Genomic DNA, 22,980 nt, shown 5'->3' with positions numbered 1-22,980 from the left:
TGAGCTCTACAAAGCCTTTCTGGTGCCGAGTAGAACAGGAGAAATGGCATAGGCATAGACACTGGAAACCACAAATCCACAGGGCAAAATCTCATTTGGATCCTGCTTGGTAATCTCTTTGGTCAGCTACCATTGACCTTAGTAAACTAGAGCAAGTGCTCCTGAAATTCTGTACTTACTCCCACCATTCCTTTACATTCAACAGGAGACCTTGCCTTCAACCTTACCAAGAAAATAGAAAATAACCATGCGTGAACTCCCCCAAATCTGTCACGAACAAACTTACTTACATGCAAAATCACCCTAATCTCTTTCCTAATCCCACTTCCATCTCTTCTAGAACCTTGCTCCGTATTTTGTATCTATTTTCTGCTTACTCCCTCTTTTAACCCCTCCTCTTCAGTATTATAAACAAGCTAAAACCATTCCTGCTTAGAACAACCCTCTTTTGACACTACCTTCTATTCTCCCATATATCCTCTATTGTCCCCCTTTCTCATTCTAGCATCTTGTAAGAATACTGCGTACTTACCAGGTCTACCTTTTTACCTCCTGTTCACTCAACAATGTACTAACTGGTAACTACTAATCACTCCCCTGTTATTTCTCTTATTAATTAATATAATTACTAACCTCTTTGTTGCTAAATCCACTGGACATTTTCTAGATCTTACCTTAGTGAGGAAGATGTTTCTAGGTAAATAGGCATCAGGAGATGCCAGTAAGGCAAGCAGTACCCCAGAGGGCAAGCCAGAATTAGATGAGTCCATCAACTGAAATGTTTTACCACATCCTCATAAGAGGAACCAGTCACTGTGTTCCTGTGTCTTATAGGATAATGCAAAAATGCAAGCTGTCTCCTTGGAGGAGATGGCCAGGCTGCTTATTCCCGACAAGGAATGAGCAAGTCATTTGTTCGAGCTGACCTGTGAACCAAGAGCCTTAGGCATCCACAAAATAAGTTCTGGAAATTTTCTCAAGTTAGCGATTATTTTCTCTAGCTGGGGGTCTGTGGATAGAGACATAATGGGAGACAGCTTGGAGCCTACGAATGGATACGCCTGTGGGGAAAAAAATACATACCTAAGAGAAGTTCTTTGCTGTAAGTGCCTATGCTGGCAATTCACGTGGGAAGGGAGTTTTTCATTTTCTTCCTTTAGTTTTCTATTTCCCAGGTTTCAAAGTGTGGAGATTCATAGAAATAACATCACCTACTGTTGTTGGGGAAAGTGTTAGGGGTTCCTGAAAAAATGTTTTATTAGCTTCTATCCATGGGATGCCAGCACTGGTCAGACCAAAATTTAGGTTCATTGAGGCTGAAAGAGGAACAGGTTTCCTACTCAAGATGACCTGGAGCACTAGAAGCAAGAAGGACAGCCAAGTCAAAGCCACCTTGAAAAAGAAGCTGAAGTTTGAATGACAGAAAACCAAGTCCAAATGGGAAAAACAGGTGCCAGAGCAAAGAATCAGGTTGGAAACTAAATAGAGATGGGGTAGCTTAGCCAGGCTTAATAAACTAGAGTGTAAAATACCTAACTCAGTATCTGGCATACATTTAAAAGTCAACTACTTACTAATATAACCGGGCAGAACATTGTAGGTGGTATGCCAACAATAGGGAGCTAAGGTTTGGGGGTTTGTTTTGTTTTGTTTTTTTGGTTAAGAACTCTCATATTTAATGGGTGCTTTAAAGAGAGTGTAACGTAAACAGATCCAGGTTTTGAAATACTTAATTAAAATGATAGTGTGACATTCATAAACAAAAATATAATCTAAAAATCTGGGAAGAGAATATGGGTGAAATATTGAGGCTAAAAATATAGAAATGGGAAAATACCATAGAAGGGTTACTTAAAAGCAATGTACTACAGAGCAGAGCAACAAGCCTGTAGGAATGCATGCCTTTAGAAAAATAAAAAGGGAGAGAAAGCAATGAAGGGGCAGATAGAGATACTGGACACAGACTACAAGAGGTAAGAATTGTGTACATCACAAGCCAGAGTGGAAGAAAATTTCAAGAAAGTAAAGTCAACACAATCCAATGCAACAAGATTAGAGGAGACAATAACTGTTTCCTTTGTTTGTTTGTTTTAGCCACTGGATTTGAATGAAGGAAGTTAGTGGTAATCTCCAAGAGGACAATTTTAATAGTACAGATCGGATAGGGGTCATATCACAAAGGTAATCAAGAGAATTAAAATTGAGGCTATGGGTTTTAGGCAAGTTTAAAGAGTTTGATAATAAAAGGAAAAAATGAAAAGTAGGTAAAAAATGGCAGAAGATCTTTGATATGGAAAAGAAAGATTTAAAGAATACTGAGAGGATGTATTAATAAAAAACAGAAAGTGCTATGTGGAGATTTGCAACATCAAGGTATTTATGAACGTTAAAATTAATACCTTCACACTAACTTTTGTGTTGTGTGAGTTTTTTAATAATAAGTATATATTATCTGTTTAATTAGAAAAAAATAAGAGGGCCATTTCCACTTTGGAACAAAGTCAAATATAAACTGAATTTTTAAAAAGGCCTCAGTATTCTTTAAATCCCAGAGGTAGAGACTTGGAGCACAGTCAATTGAATATTTCAGAAGCAATTGCTTCTCTTCACTGAGCAGCAAATACCCAAATGCTTGCTCCTCACCTGTGTGAGTATCCAGTGGGCTCTCTCTTTCCATCACCCACTGCTCCTCTTGCTCCAAATGAGAGATCACCTCTGGCTTATAAAGTTGATGCCCTATTCATGGAAAAAATGTATGTCATAGAAGTTTGTATGAGGAACAAAAATTTCGCTCAGAACTCATTTCCAACCTTTTTGGTCTTTAGGGCCTCTGGATTTAGAAAGGGGAAACTTCAGAGGCAGCAAAATAAAGCTACCCATCTCAAACTCAATAAAGTCAAGACCTTTTACCTGAGGAGAAACAGCAGGAAACAAAGGTCCTCTGTCTCCAGCACTGATTAGCCTTCTGTCCTGGCCTGAACTACATTCACAAAAGATTTAGAAATTTTCACCACTTAAGGAAATAAACCCATTTAGAATAGTTTCTACTTTTACAGGGACAACATCCTTACCCAGTGCTACCAGATTCCTGTAGTTCTCCAGCATCACATCTCGGTAAAGGTTCTTCTGAGCAGGGTACAGCTGGTCCCACTCTTCTCTGGTGAAGTTCACTGCCACGTCCTGGAATGTCAGTGATTCCTGAAAATATTAAGTACATCCCTGCTTAGCCAGAAACCAGTTTTTACAGGGACCCATTGGGGAAGGGGCAAAGTGCAGCAGTGAAAAAGGTTAGAATGTCTGAGCCGTTGTGCTGTCTTCAGGGCTCTCTCTCAGTAATCTAGGTCAAAATTTTTGGAACAACAGTATCTATCATCTTTCAAGTCAGACATAAGAACATGCATGAAGTAATGCTTGCTTTTAAGGTTTTTAGTTTGTTGCAAGGGAAAGACTCTCATCATCTAAACAATTAAAAAATATGGGAAATTTATGCTGTAAGATTTCAGAAATAAGAGATTTCAGAATTGATTGAAATACTGTAAGGAGGTGTCAAGTTGGTGGATTTTGTGTATCCTTAACAGATTTTTAAACTCTGGACAGAACTGGAGAGAGGATAATCCAGTGGGTTAAAAAAAAAAAAAAAGCAACAAGGGCAAACAGTTTGTTCAGAGTAGGAGACACATGATGCATGTGGGGATCAGTAAAAGAGACTGCCTCATTACAGTTAGGAAATTCAAATAAAAAAGGGTCACCTCTAAATTTTCTCCACTGTCAATGTTTTTTTTATTACGTTATGTTAATCAAATAACAACTATGTTATGTTAATACATCATTAGTTTTTTTTTAATTGTTATGTTAATCACCATATATTACATCATTAGTTTTTGGTGCAGTGTTCCATGATTCATTGTTTGTGTATAACACCCAGTGCTCCATGCAGTACATGCCCTCCTTAATACCCATTACCAGGCTAACGCATCCCCCCACCCCCCTCCCCTCTAGAACCCTCAGTTTGTTTCTCAGAGTCCACAGTCTCTCATGGTTTGTCTCCCCATCCGATTTCCCCCCCTTCATTCTTCCCTTCCTGCTATCTTCTTCTTTTTTTTTAAACATATAATGTTATTATATGTTTGTTTTTGTTTTATTTGTTTCAGAGGTACAGTGTAGTTCAGAGGTGATTCAACAGTCTTAAACAATTCACAGCGCTCACCATAGTACATACTCTCCCCAGTGTCTATCACCCTGCCACCCCATCCCTCCCAAGCCCACCACTCCAGCAACCCTCAGTTTGTTTCCTGAGATTAAGAATTCCTCATATCAGTGAGGTCATATGATACATGTCTTTCTCTGATTGACTTATTTCGCTCAGCATAATACCCTCCAATTCCATCCACATCGTTGCAAATGGCAAGATTTCATTCCTTTTGATGGCTGCATAATATTCCACTGTGTGTGTGTGTGTGTGTGTGTGTGTGTGTGTGTGTGTCTATATATATATATATATATATATATATATATATATATATATATATATATACACCACATTTTCTTTATACATATATCTGTCGATGGACATCTTGGCTCTTTCCATAGTTTGGCTATAATGGAAATTGCTGCTATAAACATCAGGGTCCATGTACCCCTTCGGATCCCTACATTTGTATCTTTGGGGTTAATACCCAGTAGTGCAATTCCTGGATCGTAGGGTAGTTCTATTTTCAACTTTTTGAGGAACCTCCATACTGTTTACCAGAGTGGCTGCACCAGCTTGCATTCCCACCAACAAGTCGGAGGGTCCCCCTTTCTCCACATCCCCACCAACATCTGTCATTTTCTGACTTGTTAATTTTAGCCATTCTGACTGGTGTGAGGTGGTATCTCATGGAGGTTTTGATTTGGATTTCCCTGATGCTGAGCGATGTTGAGCACATTTTCATATGTCCATTGGCCATTTGGATGTCTTCTTTGGAAAAATGTCTGTTCATGTCTTCTGCCCATTTCTTGATTGGATCATTTGTTCTTTGGGTGTTGGGTTTAAGAAGTTCTTTATAGATTTTGGATACTAGCCCTTTATCTGATATGTCATTTGCAAATATTTTCTCCCATTATGTTGGTTGTCTTTTGGTTTTGTTGACTTTCTTTTGCTGTGCAAAAGCTTTTTATCTTGATGAAATCCCAATAGTTCATTTTTGCCCTTGCTTCCCTTGCCTTTGGCGACGTTTCTAGAAAGAAGTTGCTGTGGCTGAGGTCGAAGAGGTTGTGCCTGTGTTCTCCTTTAAGATTTTGATGGACTTCTGTCTCATATTTAGGTCTTTCAACCATTTTGAGTCTATTTTTGTGTGTGGTGTAAGGAAATGGTCCAGTTTCATTCTTCTGCATGTGGCTGTCCAATTTTCCCAACACCATTTGTTGAAGAGACTGTGTTTTTTCCACTGGACATTTTTTTCCTGCTTTGTTGAAGATTAGTTGACCATAGAGTTGAGGGTCCATTTCTGGGCTCTCTATTCTGTTCCACTGATCTATGTGTCTGTTTTTGTGCCAGTACCATACTGTCTTGACGATGACAGCTTTGTAATAGAGCTTGAAGTCCGGAACTGTGATGCCACCAGCTTTGCTGTTCTTTTTCAACATTCCTCTGGCTATTCAGGGTCTTTTCTGGTTCCATACAAATTTTAGGATTACTTGCTCCATTTCTTTGAAAAAACTTGATGGGATTTTGATAGGGATTGCACTGAATGGGTAGATTGCTCTACGTAGCATTGACATCTTCACAATATTTGTTCCTCCAATCCATGAGCATGGAACATTTTTCCATTTCTTTGTGTCTTCCTCAATTTCTATCATGAGTATTTTATAGTTTTCTGAGTACAGATTCTTTGCCTCTTTGGTTAGATTTATTCCTAGGTATCTTATGGTTTTGGGTGCAATTGTAAATGGGATCGACTCCTTAATTTCTCTCTCTTCTGTCTTGTTGTTGGTGTATAGGAATGCCACTGATTTCTGTGCATTGATTTTATATCCTGCCACTTGCCTGAATTCCTGTATGAGTTCTAGCAGTTTTGGGGTGGAGTCTTTTGGGTTTTCCACATAAAGTATCATATCATCTGCAAAGAGTGAGAGTTTGACTTCTTCTTTGCCGATTTGGATGCCTTTGATTTCTTTTTGTTGTCTGATTGCTGTGGCTAAGACTTCTAATACTATGTTGAAGAGCAGTGGTGAGAGTGGACATCCCTGCCGTGTTCCTGACCTTAGGGGGAAAGCTCTCAGTTTTTCCCCATTGAGAATGATATTCGCTGTGGGTTTTTCATAGATGGCTTTTATGATATTGAGGTAGGTACCCTCTATCCCTATACTCTGAAGAGTTTTGATCAAGAAAGGATGCTGTACTTTGTCAAATGCTTTTTCTGCATCTATTGAGAGGATTGTATGGTTCTTGTTCTTTCTTTTATTAATGTATTGTATCACATTGATTGATTTGAGGATGTTGAACCAACCTTGCAGCCCAGGGATAAATCCCACTTGGTCATGGGGAATAATCCTTTTAATGTACTGTTGGATCCTATTGGCTAGTATTTTGGTGAGAATTTTTGCATCCATGTTCATCAAGGATATTGGTCTGTAATTCTCCTTTCTGATAGGGTCTTTGTCTGGTTTTAGGATCAAGGTAATGGTGGCCTCATAAAATGAGTTTGGAAGTTTTCCTTCCATTTCTATTTTTTGGAAAAGTTTCAGAAGAATAGGTATTAATTCTTCTTTAAATGTTTGGTAGAATTCCCCTGGGAAGCCATTTGGCCTTGGGCTTTTGTTTGTTGGGAGATTTTTGATGAATGCTTCAATTTCCTTCGTGGTTATAGGTCTGTTCGGGTTTTCTATTTCTTCCTGGTTCAGTTTTGGCAGTCAGTACATCTCTAGGAATGCATCCATTTCTTCCAGATTATCTAATTTGCTGGCATATAGTTGCTCATAATATGTTCTTATAATTGTTTGTATTTCTTTGGTGTTGGTTGTGATCTCTCCTCTTTCATTCATGATTTTATTTATGTGGGTCATTTCTCTTTTCTTTTTGATAAGTCTGGCCAGGGGTTTAACAATCAGTTGTTAATTCTTTCAAAGAACAAGGTTCTAGTTTTGTTGATCTGATCTACTGTGTTTCTGGTTTCTAGTTCATTGATCTCTGCTCTGATCTTTATTATTTCTCTTCTGCTGGGTTTAGGCTTTATTTGCTGTTCTCTCTCCAGCTCCTTTAGGCGTAGGGTTAGGTTGTGTATTTGAGACCTTTCTTGTTTCTTGAGAAGGGCTTGTATTGCTATATACTTTCCTTTCAGGACAGCCTTTGTTGTATCCCAAAGATTTTGAACAGTTGTGTTTTCATTTTCATTTGTTTCCATGAATTTTTAAATTTTTTAAAAAATTTCCTGGTTGACCCATTCATTCTTTAGTAGGATGCTCTTTAGCTTCCATGTATTTGAGTTCTTTCCGACATTCCTCTTGTGATTGAGTTCTAGTTTCAAAGCATTGTCGTCTGAAAATATGCAGGGAATGAACTCAATCTTTTGGTACCGGTTGAGACCTGATTTGTGACCTAGGATGTGAACTATTCTGGAGAATGTTGTGTGGGCACTAGAGAAGAATCTGTATTCTATTGCTTTGGGATGGAATGTTCTGAATATATCTGTCAAGTCCATTTGGCCGAGTGTGTCATTTAAAGTCTTTATTTCCTTGTTGATCTTTTGCTTAGATGATCTGTCCATTTCAGTGAGGGGGGTGTTAAAGTCCCCCACTATTATTGTATTGTTGTCAATGTGTTTCTTCGCTTTTGTTATTAATTGGCTTATATAATTGGCTGCTCCCATGTTAGGGGCATAGATATTTACAATTGTTAGATTTTCTTGTTGGATAGACCCTTTAAGTATGATATAGTGTCCTTCCTCATCTCTTATTATAGTCTTTGGTTTAAAATCTAATTTGTCTGATATAAGGATTGCCACCCCAGGTTTCTTTTAGTGTCCATTAGCATGGTAAATGGATTTCCACCCCCTCACTTTCAATCTGGGGGTGTCTTTGGGTCTAAAATGAGTCTCTTGCAGATAGCATATCTATGGGTCTTGTTTTTTAATCCAATCTGATAGCCTGTGTCTTTTGATTGGGGCATTTAGTCCATTTACATTCAGGGTAACTATTGAAAGATATGAATTTAGTGCCATTGTATTGCCTGTAAGGTGACTGTTACTGTACATTGTCTGTGTTCCTTTCTGGTCTATGTTACTTTTAGGCTCTCTCTTTGCCTAGAGGACCCCTTTCAATATTTCTTGTAGGGCTGGTTTCGTGTTTGCAAAGTCCTTTAGTTTTTGTTTGTCCTGGAAGCTTTTTATCTCTCCTATTTTCAATGACAGCCTAGCTGGATATAGTATTCTTGGCTGCATATTTTTCTCACTTAGTGCTCTGAAGATATCATGCCAGTCCTTTCTGGCCTGCCAGGTCTCTGTGGATAGGTCTGTTGCCAGTCTAATGTTTGTACCATTGTAGTTTACATATCTCTTGTCCCGAGCTGCTTTCAGGATTTTCTCTTTGTCTCTGAGACTCATAAGTTTTACTATTAGATATCAGGGTATTGACCTATTTTTATTGATTTTGAGGGGGGTTCTCTGTACCTCCTGGATTTTGATGCCTGTTTCCTTCCCCAAATTCAGGAAGTTCTCTACTATAATTTGCTCCAATATACCTTCTGCCCCTCTCTCTCTTCTTCTTCTGGATCCCAATTATTCTAATATTGTTTGGTCTAATGGTATCACTTATCTCTTGAATTCTGCCCTTGTGATCCAGTAATTGTTTATCTCTTTTTCTCAGCTTCTTTATTTTCCATCATTTGGTCTTCTATATCACTAATTCTCTCTTCTGCCTCATTTATCCTAGCAGTTAGAGACTCCATTTTTTATTACACCTCATTAATAGCCTTTTTGATTTCGACTTGGTTAGATTTTAGTTTTTTTATTTCCCCAGAAAGGGTTTCTCTAATATCTCCCATGCTTTTCTGAAGCCCAGCTAGTATCTTTAAAATCATCATTCTGAACTCTCGTTCCGACATCTTACTAATGTCCGTATTGATTAGTTCCCTGGCAGTCAGTACTGCCTCTTGTTCTTTTTTTTTTTTTGAGGTGATTTTTTCCATCTTGTCATTTTGTCCAGAGGACAATAGATGAATGAGAGAACAAAATGCTAACAGGGTAACAACGTCCCCAGAAAAAATATATACTAAACAAATCAGTAGAGACCTGAAACTGGGGGAAAAGAAAGGGAAAGAAAGAAAAAATAAAAAAGAAAAAGATAAAGACAAACAAACAAAAAACCAAAAAGAAAACAGAATATGATCAAATATGATCAGGCTGATGCATAGATCAGTGCCACACTAGATTTGGGCATATTTTGGTCCGTTAGAGAAAGTGCCTCCCGAAATTTTAAAAGAACGAAAAGCATATATGTACAAAATATAAGGGTTAATACGATGAAGGGATGGAATATGACTGTAAAGATGAAAATTATACAAGATCTTATAAAAGGAATTGATAAGATAAGAAGTTGGTTGAAAAAAGAAAGAAGAGGATTTACAAAAAAGGCGGGGAGAGAATGTGATCAGGCCAGAGACTACGACAAAGCCATCACTAGAGATTTAGAGTATATTTTGGTCTATTAGAAGAAACTATATCCCAAAATTTTAAAGAGAGATCTTATATATATATGCCAAAAATAAGGTTAACTACTATGAAGGGATAGAATAGACTCTAAAAATGAAAAATAAAAAAGATTTTTAAAAAAGGTTTCAATAAGATGTTGGTTGAAAAAGGGAAAAAGAAAAATTAAAAAAAAGAAAGAAAAAGAAAGTTAAAAAAATAACTTTGAAAGACTAAAGAATCATGGGAAAAAAGCCATGAATTCTATGTGCTGTATTCCCCTAGTGCTGGAGTTCTGCTGTTCTCATTAATTGGTAAATCTGGTCTTGGCTGGCTGTTCGTGCTGATCTTCTGGGGGAGGGGCCTGTTGCCGTGGTTCCCAATTGTCTTTGCCGGAGGCGGAATTGCCCCGCCCTTGTCGGTCTGGGCTAAGTCATCTGCTTGGGTGTGCTCTCAGGAGCTTTTGTTCCCTGCAAGCTCTCAGTACAGCTTTGGAGGACAAGAGGGAAAATGGCGGCCTCCCAATCTCCACCCTGGAGGAGCTGAGAACTCGGGGACCCGCTCCTCAGTGCGCCCCCAGAGAAAAGCAGTCACTCCAGTCTCCCCGGTCTCTGGCCACACTCCGTGCTCACCCGGTCTGTGACCGAGCATTTCTATCTCTGGCCCCCGACCCCGTGTGGAGTCTCCAAACCCAGCAGATCCCTGCGGTGCGCTCCCGTGCCGCTCCTCCTGGGGGAGGAAGGGGAGTCTCCCCGGATATGCCGCTTGTTGGGTCCCTGCTGGAGGAGCAGTGGACCGACTGGGCCACGGATCACAGTTTATGGCAACCCCAAGCTGAGAGCCCGCGCCTCGGCTCTGTCTCTGCAGCCGGCTTCCCCGCTCGGATACCTGGGAGCTCTGCCGCACTCAGGCACCCCCGATCTTTCTGTGACCCCGAGGGTCCTGAGACCACACTGTCCCGCGAGGGTTTCACCCCCCGCTTAGCTACTGCAGCGACGTCCCTCCGCGGAGCCGACTTCTAAAAGTTCTGATTTTGTGCTTCACGGGCTCTATCACTTGCCAGAAGCGGCCCACGGAGGCCCCCTCCCCCACCGTCTATCCTCCTGAATATCACCTCGGATTCACTTCTCCACGTGTCCTACCTTCCAGAAAGTGGTCGCTTTTCTGTTCAGAGAGTTGCTGCTATTCCTTTCTTCGGTCTCCTGTTGAGTTCGTAGGTGTTCAGAATGGTTTGATCCCTATTCAGCGAATTCCTGGGACCAGAGGTAATTTAGGTCTCCTACTCCTCCGCCATCTTGCTCTGTCCTGTCCTCCACTGTCAATGCTTTTTAATAATCCTTTTGCTCTAAGATACACACACATATAAACACAGGCACATAGAACCAATATATACCTCCCCCTCTTCCCTTACTACCTAATCCCTCCAAAATACCACCCATTTCATGGGTGTAATACTCTTTAGAATGAGTGTAGTGTTACAAATACGTGCTTTCCCCCATAAGTTAACAGTCAATATTTAAGTATAGTACTAGCATTTTACTTAAATTAATTTTCATGCTTTGATAACATATCTTCCTAAAATATATTTCAATTAAGTGACATAGGCAATTTAGAGAGGAATCACCAAGGCTGGAAGAAATTAAATAATTTATCCAAGAACATACAGCTAATAAATAGCAGGAACTGGATTTCGTCTTTGATCTTATTCTAAAGCCTATGCTCTTACCATCATACCACAAAGATGTCTTTTCTGCATTTATGAATATTTTCCCTCTGTGCCTTTTATTTCTAATTTCCATTCTACTTTCCCCATGCTTCTTAAGGGTAGCACCAGGGTGAGGAAAACAAGGAATTAATAGTCTACATTCTTTAATATCTGCATTTGTAGTTCCTTTTTTGGCTATTTTAATTAGTACTTTCCTTCTATATCTTTTTTTTTAAAGATTTTATTTATTTATTTGACACAGAGAGAGAGAGAGATCACAAGAAGGCAGACAGGCAGGCAGAGGGAGAGAGAGAAGCAGGCTCCCTGCTGAGCATGGAGCCCAATGTGGGGCTTGATCCCAGGACACTGGGATCATGACCTGAGCCAAAGGCAGACACTCAACTGACTGAGCCACCCAGGAGCCCCTCCTTCTATATATTCTAATGATGATCTTCCACTTGGGTTGCCAGTTTCTTCTCTTTTTTTCTTCTTTTAAAAAATATCCTTATTTGAATTATATTTTTAATTAGAATATTAATTTATATTAATATAAAAACATACAAAAAAGTACTTATTGAAAAAAAAAAAGCTCTCTCCCAGGCTTCTTTCCTCTCCATCCAGCTCTTACTCCTAATCACTATTCATAGTTTTTAGTGTATTTCCCCAGAATTCTTTATGCAAACATGAATATGGATTCTCATTTCCTCCCACTTTTTTTTTTTTACTTCAAAGGTAATGTATTGTATACATTGTTTTTTAACTTAATAATTTAATGCTGGAAATCTTTCCATTTCAGACATATTAGGATATGGCTTCATTATTGTTTTTAAACTAAAAATATTCTGACATAATTTCAGACTCAAAGAAAAGTTGCAAGAATAAAAAAATTCCTCCCTCTTCTCTCCCTTTTTCTTTCTATAATTTTTCTAGACTGTTTAAATGTAAGTTGCAGATATCATGTCCCTTTGCCTCTAAAAAATTCAGTGTTTATTCTCTAAAAACAAGGAATTCTTTTTTTTTCATTTGATAGTTGCTTTATTGCAGTAGTCCGAAACCGAACCCATCATATCTCCAAGGTATGCCTATATTTTAAAAACAAGGAATTCTCTTACGTAACAATAGCACAGTGATCAAAATCAGGAAATTAACATTGATACAGTACTGTTGTCTAAACCATATACTTATTCAGATTCCACTAAATGTCCTTTATAACAAAAGAAAATTCAAGACCATGCACTGCATTTGTTTTCTATCTTTTGTCTCCTTTAATCTGTAACAGTTACTGAGCCTTTCTTTACATTTTATAACAGATATTTGGAAAAGGACAGGCTTGTTATTTTGAGAATAAACCTCAGTTTGGGCTTCTCTAATGTCTCCTCATGAGTAGATTCACACCATACACTTTCGGCAGGGATAGCACAGAAAGGATACTCGATTCTTCTCAGTGAATCATCAAGAGGCACATTATTGACTAGTTCCATTCCTGACAATGTTAACTTTGGTAATGTCGTTAAAGTGGTTATCTACCAGTAATATCCGCTGCAAAATTACTATTTCATCCTGTAATTAATAAGTATCTTGTGGGGGAGATACTTTGAGACGTGTAAATATTTAGTTCTTCCTCAAACTTTTATCCAGTAGTTTTAGCACTGATACTTCTTGCCTGAATCAATTATAATTATGATATTTGCTAAATGGTGCTTTTCTAAATCTATCATTCTTTGTATAAGTTGGCTTTCTACTGTGATGAAGAGGCTTCCCTTCTTATTCATTAATTAATTTATATTGGGTGGACTTATTCACTTATTATATTCAATGAGTTATAATCATTTGTTATCACTACTTATTTTAATGCTCAGATTGTCCTAGATTAAGCCAGTAGGAACCCTTCAAACTGGCTTCCACGTCTTTTTGACATATCCCTATCATTTTTTGAGCATTTTACTTTTGGGTACAGAAAAACATTCTTTCAAGGTACATTTTGTGCTTTTTTGCCTCACAGCTGGAATTAGCCATTTCTCCAAGGATCCCTGGTTCCTTCTAATGGTCAAATACTGAATGGCTCTGCTTCTAACTAGAGGATCTGCAGGGTTGCAGTGTCTCATGCTCTGTTCTGTTGGTCAAATACTGAGTGTTATGTCTAGTTCCTTTTAATGGAGAATGGCATTTAAAAACTAAGTTATGGGTACTAGGTATGTTCAATGCTATTGGGATATTATTGCTCCTAGGCCCCTCAGTGGTTGTATCTGGGAAACAGAGATATGTATGTAATGACGTATGTATACATGAACACACACACACGTCACCACAATCATTTCTACACATAGCTATATGGATTAAGACCCATGAGTTCACACTGATACCTCTAATTCTAATCCAACGTGGCAGAGTTCACTCTATCCTTTTCTCTTTTCATGCCAACTCATGCCTCGCACAAAAGAAGCCTACCAGTTCAGTGTTCACAGTTGCTTTGCTTTTAGCCTCTGGGGTAAGAGTCCCAACTATTTAGGCTTAAAGGTTAACTCCTTTTCCTGTTTCCTTCAGTGTGGCCATGTCGGTAATTTGAAATACAGTTTGGTTCATTTGTTTTTGCTTGCATTCAATTTTAGGCCCTCCTCCCATTCTCCCTCCTTTTCCTCAACAACCAACAACCCCCCCCCAACCTTTTCATCTATCTTTTTTTTCACCCCTTCTCATTCAAGCCCTGTTGGCAACCAATCTCAGACTGAATTTCAACCTTCTGGTGTTCCTTTTTGCTCAAATGAGCAAATACATGTGAATATATATATATATATATATATATATATATATATATATATATATATGTTTTTATTTCTTCTTTCTTACGCAAAAAATAGTGTACTATACTTTTGCATTTTCGCTTTTTTCACTGAATAGTTACACATCTATTAAACATTTTAGCTGTTTTCTACTCTTGCTATTATAAATAATGTTACAATGAATTATCTTGTATGTATATTATTTTGCAACTGTGAACAAGTCTATCTGAAGAATCAATTTCCCAAAGATATCTAGTAAAAGAATATATGAATCTGGAATTCTGATATATATTGTCAAACTGATCTCTATTTATAAGGGTTCTATTAATTTACATCTTATAACAATCTATTGTTATAGGATCTAAACTACCCCAAAATTTAGTAGCTCAAAACAACAACCACCATTTATTTTGCTCACAAAATCCAGAACACAGGCAGGACTCAGTGGGGCTAGCTTATCTTTGTCCCATTTGGTTTCAGCTGGGGTGGCTTAACTTTGGGCCATAAGACTCAATTTTAAGATGGCTTGCTCATAAGGCTGACAAGTTGGTGCTGGCTGTCAGATGGGTGCACAGTCAGGGGCCTCAGTCTCTTTTTTATGGGCCTTTGAACAGCCTGCTTTGGCTTCTTCATGACATGGTAGTTGGATCCTGAGTATCAAATTCACAAGAGAATCACCTTTTATGATCCACCCTCAGTGGTCACGTCACTTACTTCTCCTATAGTCACAAGCCTGCCCAGATCCAAGGGGGAGACAGTCCCTCACCTCTTGATGAAGTTTTTAAGTTACATTATAAGAGGCGCCTGTGGGATGGGAGAAATTATGCCATTTTTGGAAAATACTCTCTGCCACAGTCTACCTTCCAGAATATAAAAACTCAGGGGTGCCTGGGTCGCTCAATCAGTTACTCTTGATCTCAGCTCAGTTGTTGATCTCGGGGTTGTGAGTTCAAGCCCTGCACTGGGCTCCACTCTGGATATGAGCTTACTTAAAAAAAAAAAAATCACATCCTTCCCACATACAAAAAGCACCCATCTTCTTCCCCAAGACCCCCTAGTTTCATTCCATATCCTGGCTTGAAGTCCAGGATTTTGTCATCTAAATTAGATCCACATACAGATCAGGATCTTAGAGTGTAGATCCTCAGGTATGGTTCCTTGAATGCTTTCTCTCTATATCATGACCTGTTAACTAAAGAAGTAGTTATTTGGCCCCATCCTCAAATCCCCCCTCCCCCCATTTACAATGGTGGGAAAGGCACAGAAATAACCACTGGAGACACCCCCACTCAAGGAAACAGCAGTTCATCGAAATTCTAAAATGCAGCTAAACTGTGCACATGTTGAGAGGTGTGAATGAGAAAGTTTTATTTCCAAACCCAGTAACTCCTAGTTTCTTTATATTTAACAGTTCTTTTTTTAGATTATGCTTTTTCTTTTACATTTTGCTTTAGGTATCTGGAACCCTAAAACAGTTGGGGCTTTCAATTTTCTACTTGATAATCACCTTAGATACATCATTGAGCTCGGAAGTATATTTTCTATTTTCCTTGTTATAAAGGTGATAATGTTGCTCAATATTTCTTCTTTGAAGGTCTCCTTTCCCCCAGCTCAGAACAACACTTTCTTTACTAGCTTTTAAGCTCTGACAAAGGTCCTTTAGGCTTCCACTAACTCTCCTTGAAGCCCTTTATGATTTCGCTGTCTTTTCCTTTCTATCCTCTGTCCATTGCTCAATTAACTCTGTTAAAAAGCCAATGCCATATGTTCTAGGTCTCTGTTTTGACAGTACCCCACTTCCAGGTACCAAAATCTGTAACAGATAGATAATTTATCTATCAGTGGGGTGTGTAATAAACCACCCTAACATGTAGGGGATTAAAACAGCAATTATCATTTGTTTTGCTTACAAATCTGCAATTTGGGCAAGACTCAGCTGTGAACATTAGTTCCTCTCCAGGTGGGCTTCTTCATGGGATGCCTGGCTTTCTTTAGACAAGGTAGCTGGACTTAGAGCAAGCATCTGAGGAGGATGAGGTGAAAGTCTTACTGCTTTTTGACTTGCCTTGGAAGTCATATAGCTTCACTTCCACTGGTCACAGGCTTGCCCAGATTCAATGAGGGAATATAGACCTAAATATCTCTTGATGCAATGTGTATCAAAGTCACATTGTAAAGAAAGTGTTTCCGATGGGAAATGGTGTTTTGGCCATTTTTCTGAAAATGCAACTTGTCACACACTCATACCAGCAGTATAAGAGAGTGCCTGTTTCCTCAAAAGCTTTGTGAAGAGACTATGTTACCAAGCTTGTGGATTAGTGATAAAATATCAAGCTTTCTCTAGTTTTAATTTAAATTTCTTCTTGTTATGAGTATAGGTGAACATATTGTGTTTGAGATCTGAATTTTCTTTTCTGTGAATTGTCTTTTTATGTTGTCAACTTTTTAATTGGACTCCTTTCCTCATTGATTTAGAGGAGTGTTTTGTATATTTCAAAGATTAGCCCACAGTTAATTTGAGTGGCAAAATATTTTTCTTCATTTGACAATGTCTTTTTACTTTGCTTATAGTTTCTTTTGTCATGCAGATTTTTTGGATATTTTTAAGGAGTTGAACCCATCAATCTTTTCTTTTATGGCTTCTGGATTCCCAGTAATTATAAAGTCTTTCCTCAGTGAAAGTTATAAGGAAATTCTCCCATTTCTTATTGAAGTATAATTGAGGTAGATTATGTTAGTTTCAGGTGTACAACATAATGATTCCACATTTGTATACATTGAAAAATGATAACCATATTAAGTCTATTACCATCTGTCACCATACAAAGTGACCACACTTTTTCTCTGATGAAAACTTTTAAGATTTACTTTCTTAGCAACTTTCAAATCTGCCATACAATATTATTGATTATAGTCCCCCTTCTATACCTTACATCCCCATGTTTTGATTTAATTAATTAATTTGCTGTTTCTTTTATTTAAATTTTAGGTAGTTAACATAGAGTGCAATACTGGTTTCTGGAATAGAATTCAGTGATTCCTCACTTTACATACATTACTAGTGCTCAACATAAAGTGTCCTCCTTAATACCTGTCTCCCACTTAGCCCATCTTCCACCGACCTCCCCCCATCAACCCTAGTTTGTTCTCTACCCTAAGAGTCTCTTATGGCTTGTTTCCCTCTCTTTTTCTTTCCCCCTTTCCCATATGTTCATCTGTTTCCTTTCTTGAATGCCACATATGAGTGAGATCATATAGTATTTGTCTTTCTCTGACTGACTTATTTCACTTAGCATAATATACTCTAGCTCCATCCACATCATTGCAAGTGCTAAGATTTCATTCTTTTTTTTTTTTTAAGATTTTATTTATTTATTAGAGAGAGAGTGAGCACAAGCAGAGGGAGTGGCTGGCAGAGGGAGAAGCAGGCTCACGGCTGGGCAAGCCTGATGTGGGACTTGATCCCAGGACGCTGGGATCATGACCTGAGCTGAAGGCAGACACTTAACTGAGCCACACAGGCATCCCAAGATTTCATTCTTTTTGATGGTTGAGTCATATTCCATTATATATATATATATATATATATATATATATATATATATATATATATATATACACCACATCTTCTTAATTCATTCATCAGTGGATATTGGGGGGTCTCACCATAGTTTGGCTATTGTTGATAATGCTGCTATAAACATTGGGGTGCATGTGTCCCTCCAAATCTGTATTTTTGTATCCTTTGGGTAAATACCTAGTAGTGCAATTGCTGGAGTGTAGGGTAGTTCTATTTTTAACATTTTGAGGAACCTCCATACTGTTATCCAGAGTGGCTGCACTAGTTTACATTCTGACCAACAGTACCAAGAGGGTTCCCCTTTCTCCCCATTCTCACCAGCATCTGTTGTTTCCTGGGTTGTTAATCTTACCCATCCTGACAGGTGTGAGGTGGAATCTCATAACGGTTTTGATTTGTATTTCCCTGATGAGGAGTGATGTTGAGCATATTTTCATGTGTGTTAGCCATCGGGATGTCTTTTTTGGAAAAGTGTCTATTCGTATCTTCTGCCCGTTTCTTAACTGGGTTATTTGTTTTGTTTGGGTGTTGAGTTTAAGTTCTTTATAGATTTTGGATACTAACCCTTTACCAGATATGTCGTTTGCAAATACCTTCTCCCATTCTGTAGGGTGTCTTTTAGTTTTGTTTCCTTCACTGTGTAGAAGCTTTTTATCTCGATGAAGTCTCAATAGCCTTTTATTTTTTTTATTTTTTATTTTTTTTTTTTTTTTGCGTTTCCCTTTCCTTGTAGTGATGTCGAGTAAGAAGTTGCTATAGCTGAGGTCAAAGAGGTTGCTGCCTGTGTTTTCCTCTAGGATTTTGATGGTTTCCTGTAACACAATTCGGTCTTTCATCCATTTTGAATTTATTTTAGTGTATGGTATAAGAAGGTGTTTTGGTTTCATTCTTCTGCATGTGGCTGTCCAGTTTTCCTAACACCATTTGTTGAAGAAACTGTCTTTTTTCCATTGGATATTCTTTCCTGTTTTGTCAAAGATTAGCTGGCCATACAGTTGCGGGTCCACTTCTGGGTTCTCTATTCTGTTCCACTGATCTATGTGTCTGTTTTTGTGCCAAAACCATGCTGTCTTGGTGATCACAGCTTTGTAATATAGCCTGAAGTCAGGCGTTGTGATGCCCCCCACTTTGGTTTTCTTTTTCAATTTGACTATTTAGGATCTTTTCTGGTCCCAGACAAATTTAAGATTGTTTGTTCCAGCTCTGTGAAAAATGTTGATGGTATTTTGATAGGGATTGCATTGAATGTGTAGATAGCTTTGGATAGCATAGACTTTTTTTTCACTTTTTTTATTATGTTCAATTAGCCAACATATAGTACATCATTAGCTTTTGAGATATAGTGTTCACCGATTCATTAGTTGCACATAACACCCAGTGCTCATCACTCCATATGCCCTCCTTAATACCCATCACCCGGTTACCCCATCCCCTCCAACCCCTCCCTTTTGTAACCCTCAGTTTGGTTCCTGGAGTCCAGAGTCTCCCATGGTTTGTCTCCGTCTCTGATTTCTTCCCATTCAGTTTTCCCTCCCTTCCCCTTTGGTCCTTCCCACTATTTCTTATGTTCCACATATGAGTGAAATCATATGATAATTGTCTTTCTCTGTTTGACATATTTCACTTAGCACAATCCCCTCTAGTTCCATCCATTTCGATGCAAATGATGGGTATTCATCCTTTCTGATGGCTGAGTAATAGTCCATTGCCTATATGAACCACATTTCTTTTAGCATAGACATTTTAACAATATTTGTTCTTCCAATCCATAGCATGGAATGTTTTTCAATTTCTTTGTGTCTTCCTCAATTTCATTCATAAGTGTTCCACAGTTTTCAGAGTACAGACCTTTTACCTCTTTAGTTAGGTTTATTCCTAGGTATCTTACGGTTTTTGGTTCAATTGTAAATGGGATCAATTGCTTGATTTCTCTTTCTGCAGCTTCATTGTTGGTGTATAGAAATGCAACTGACTTCTGTGCATTGATTTTATATCCTGCCACTTTACTGAATTCTTGTATCAGTTCTAGGACTTTTTTGGTGGAGCCTTTTGGGTTTTCTACATAGAGGATCATGTTGTCTGCAAAAAGTGAAAGTTTGGCTTCTTCTTGGCTGATTTGGATGCCTTTCATTTCTTTTTGTTGTCTTATTGCTGAGGTTAGGACTTGCAGTACTATTATGAACAACAGTGGTGAGAGTGGACATTTCTGTCGTATTGCTGACCTTAGGGGAAAAGCTCTCAATTTTTCCCCATTGAGGATGGTATTTGCTGTGGGTCTTTTGTATATGGCTTTTATGATGTTGAGGTATGTTCCTTCTACCCCTACTTTCTTGAGGGTTTTTTATCAAGAAAGAATGCTGTACTTTGTCAAATGCTTTTTCTGCATTTACTGAGGGGATCATATGATTCTTATCCTTTCTTTAATTAATGTGGTGTATCAAATTGATTGATTTGCAGATGCTGAAACATCCCTGAAGCCCAGGGATAAATCCCACTTGCTGTGGTGAATAATTCTTTTAATGTATTGTTGGATTCTATTGCTAGTATCTTGTTGAGAATTTTTGATTCCATGCTCATCAGGGATATTGGTCTGTAATTCTCTTTTTATTGAGGTCTTTATCTGGTTTTGGAATCAAGGTAATGCTGGACTCAGAATGAGCGTGGAAGTTTTCCTTCCATTTGTATTTTGTGGAACAGGTTCAGAGAATAGGTATTAATTATTCTTTAACTGTTTGGTAGAATTCCCCTGGGAAGCCATCTGGTCCTGAACTCTTGTTTGTTGGGCGATTTTTTAAAAAAAAGTATTGTTATGTTAATCACCATACATTGCATCATTAGTTTTTCATGTAGTGTTCCATGATTCATTGTTTGTGCATAACACCCAGTGCTCCATGCAGAACATACCCTCCCAATCCCCATCATGAGGCTAACCCATCCTCCCACCCCCCTCCCCTCTAGAACCCTCAGTTGGTTTTTCAGAGTCCATTGTCTCTCATGGTTCGTCTCCCCCTCCAATTTCCCCCCCTTCATTCTTCCCTTCCTGCTATCTTCTTATTTTTTCTTTTTTCTTAACATATATTGTATTATTTGTTTCAGAGGTACAGATCTGTGATTCAACAGTCTTGCACAATTCACAGCGTTCACCATAGCACATACCCTCCCCAATGTCTATCACCCAGCCACCCCAACCTCCCCCCTCCAACTCCAGCAACCCTCAGTTTGTTTCCTGAGATTAAGAATTCCCCATATCAGCGAGGTCATATGATACATGTCTTTCTCTGATTGACTTACTTCATTCAGCATAACACCCTCCAGTTCCATCCACGTCGTTGCAAATGGCAAGATCTCATTCCTTTTGATGGCTACATAATATTCCATTCTATATATATATACCACATCTTCTTTATCCATTCATCTGTCAATGGACATCTTGGCTCTTTCCAGAGTTGGGCTATTGTGGACATCGCTACTATAAGCATCGGGGTGCACGTACCCCTTCGGATTCCTACATTTGTATCTTTGGGGTAAATACCCAGTAGTGCAATTGTTGGATCATATGGCAGCTCTCTTTTCAACTTTTTGAGGAACCTCCATACTGTTTTCCAGAGTGGTTGCACCAGCTTGCATTCCCACCAACAGTGTAGGAGGGTTCTCCTTCCTCTGCATCCCTGCCAACATCTGTCGTTTCCTGACCTGTTAATTTTAGCCATTCTGACTGGTGTGAGGTGGTATCTCATTTTTTGATTTGGATTTTGGTTTTGATTTGGATTTCCCTGATGCCGAGCGATGTTGAGCACTTTTTCATGTGTCTGTTGGCCATTTGGATGTCTTCTTTGGAAAAATGTCTGTTCATGTCTTCTGCCCACTTCTTGATTGGATTATTTGTTCTTTGGGTGTTGAGTTTGATAAGTTCTTTATAGATTTTGGATACTAGCCCTTTATCTGATGTGTCATTTGCAAATATCTTCTCCCATTCTGTCGGTTGTCTTTTGGTTTTGTGGACTGTTTCTTTTGCTGTGCAAAAGCTTTTTATCTTGATGAAGTCCCAGTAGTTCATTTTTGCCCTTGCTTCCCTTGCCTTTGGCGATGTTTTTGAAAGAAGTTGCTGTGGCTAAGGTCGAAGAGGTTGCTGCCTGTGTTCTCCTTTAGGATTTTGATGGACTCCTGTCTCACATTTAGGTCTTTCAACCATTTGGAGTCTATTGTGTGTGGTGTAAGGAAATGGTCCAGTTTCCTTCTCCTGCATGTGGCTGTCTAATTTTCCCAGCACCATTTGTTGAAGAGACTGTCTTTTTTCCATTGGACATTCCTTCCTGCTTTGTCAAAGATTAGTTGACCATAGAGTTGAGGGTCCATTTCTGGGCTCTCTATTCTGTTCCATTGATCTATGTGTCTGTTTTTGTGCCAGTACCACACTGTCTTGATGATGACAGCTTTGTAATAGAGCTGGAAGTCTGGAATTGTGATGCCGCCAGCTTTGCTTTTCTTTTTCAACATTCCTCTGGCTATTCGATGTCTCTTCTGGTTCCATACAAATTTGGGGATTATTTGTTCCATTTCATTGAAAAAAGTGCATGGTATTTTGATGGGGATTGCACTGAATGGGTAGATTGCTCTAGGTAGCATTGACATCTTCACAATATTTGTTCTTCCAATCCATGAGCATGGAACGTTTTTCCATTTCTTTGTGTCTTCCTCAATTTCGTTCATGAGTATTTTATAGTTTCCTGAGTACAGGTCCTTTGCCTCTTTGGTTAGATTTATTCCTAGGTATCTTATGGTTTTGGGTGCAATTGTAAATGGGATCGACTCCTTAACTTGTCTTTCTTCTGTCTTGTTGTTGGTGTATAGGAAAGCCACTGATTTCTGTGCATTGATTTTATATCCTGCCACTTGCCTGAATTCCTGTATGAGTTCTAGCAGTTTTGGGGTGGAGTCTTTTGGGTTTTCCCACAGAAAGTATCATATCATCTGCAAAGAGTGAGAGTTTGACTTCCTCTTTGCCGATTTGGATGCCTTTGATTTCTTTTTGTTGTCTGATTGCTGTGGCTAAGACTTCTAATACTGTGTTGAAGAGCAGTGGTGTAGTGGACATCCCTGCCGTGTTCCTGACCTTAGGGGGAAAGCTCTCAGTTTTTTCCCCATTGAGAATGATATTCGCTGTAGGTTTTTCATAGATGGCTTTTATGATATTGAGGTATGTACCCTCTATCCCTATACTCTGAAGAGTTTTGATCAAGAAAGGATGCT

General features: G+C 38.6%; 1 protein-coding gene across 1 annotated transcript in view; it reads right to left on the bottom strand.

Annotated features, from left to right (window-relative positions):
• Positions 1-22,980, bottom strand: part of ZNF713 (zinc finger protein 713) — a 45,762-nt gene that overhangs the window by 8,684 nt on the left and 14,098 nt on the right. The window contains exons 2-3 of the mRNA XM_028110268.2: positions 3,072-3,198; positions 2,644-2,736 (exon numbers count right to left, since the gene is read on the bottom strand). Of these exons, the coding sequence (XP_027966069.1) occupies positions 2,644-2,736; positions 3,072-3,198 (220 nt within the window). The remainder of the gene's footprint in view (positions 1-2,643; positions 2,737-3,071; positions 3,199-22,980) is intronic.

Source organism: Eumetopias jubatus, unplaced genomic scaffold, assembly GCF_037043125.1.
Source record: "Eumetopias jubatus isolate StellerSeaLion01/CBP00866 unplaced genomic scaffold, mEumJub1_p1.0 scaffold_12, whole genome shotgun sequence".
Lineage (NCBI taxonomy): Eukaryota > Metazoa > Chordata > Mammalia > Carnivora > Otariidae > Eumetopias > Eumetopias jubatus.
Note: the sequence above shows the minus strand (reverse complement) of the source record. Positions and strands in the feature narration are given on the sequence as shown.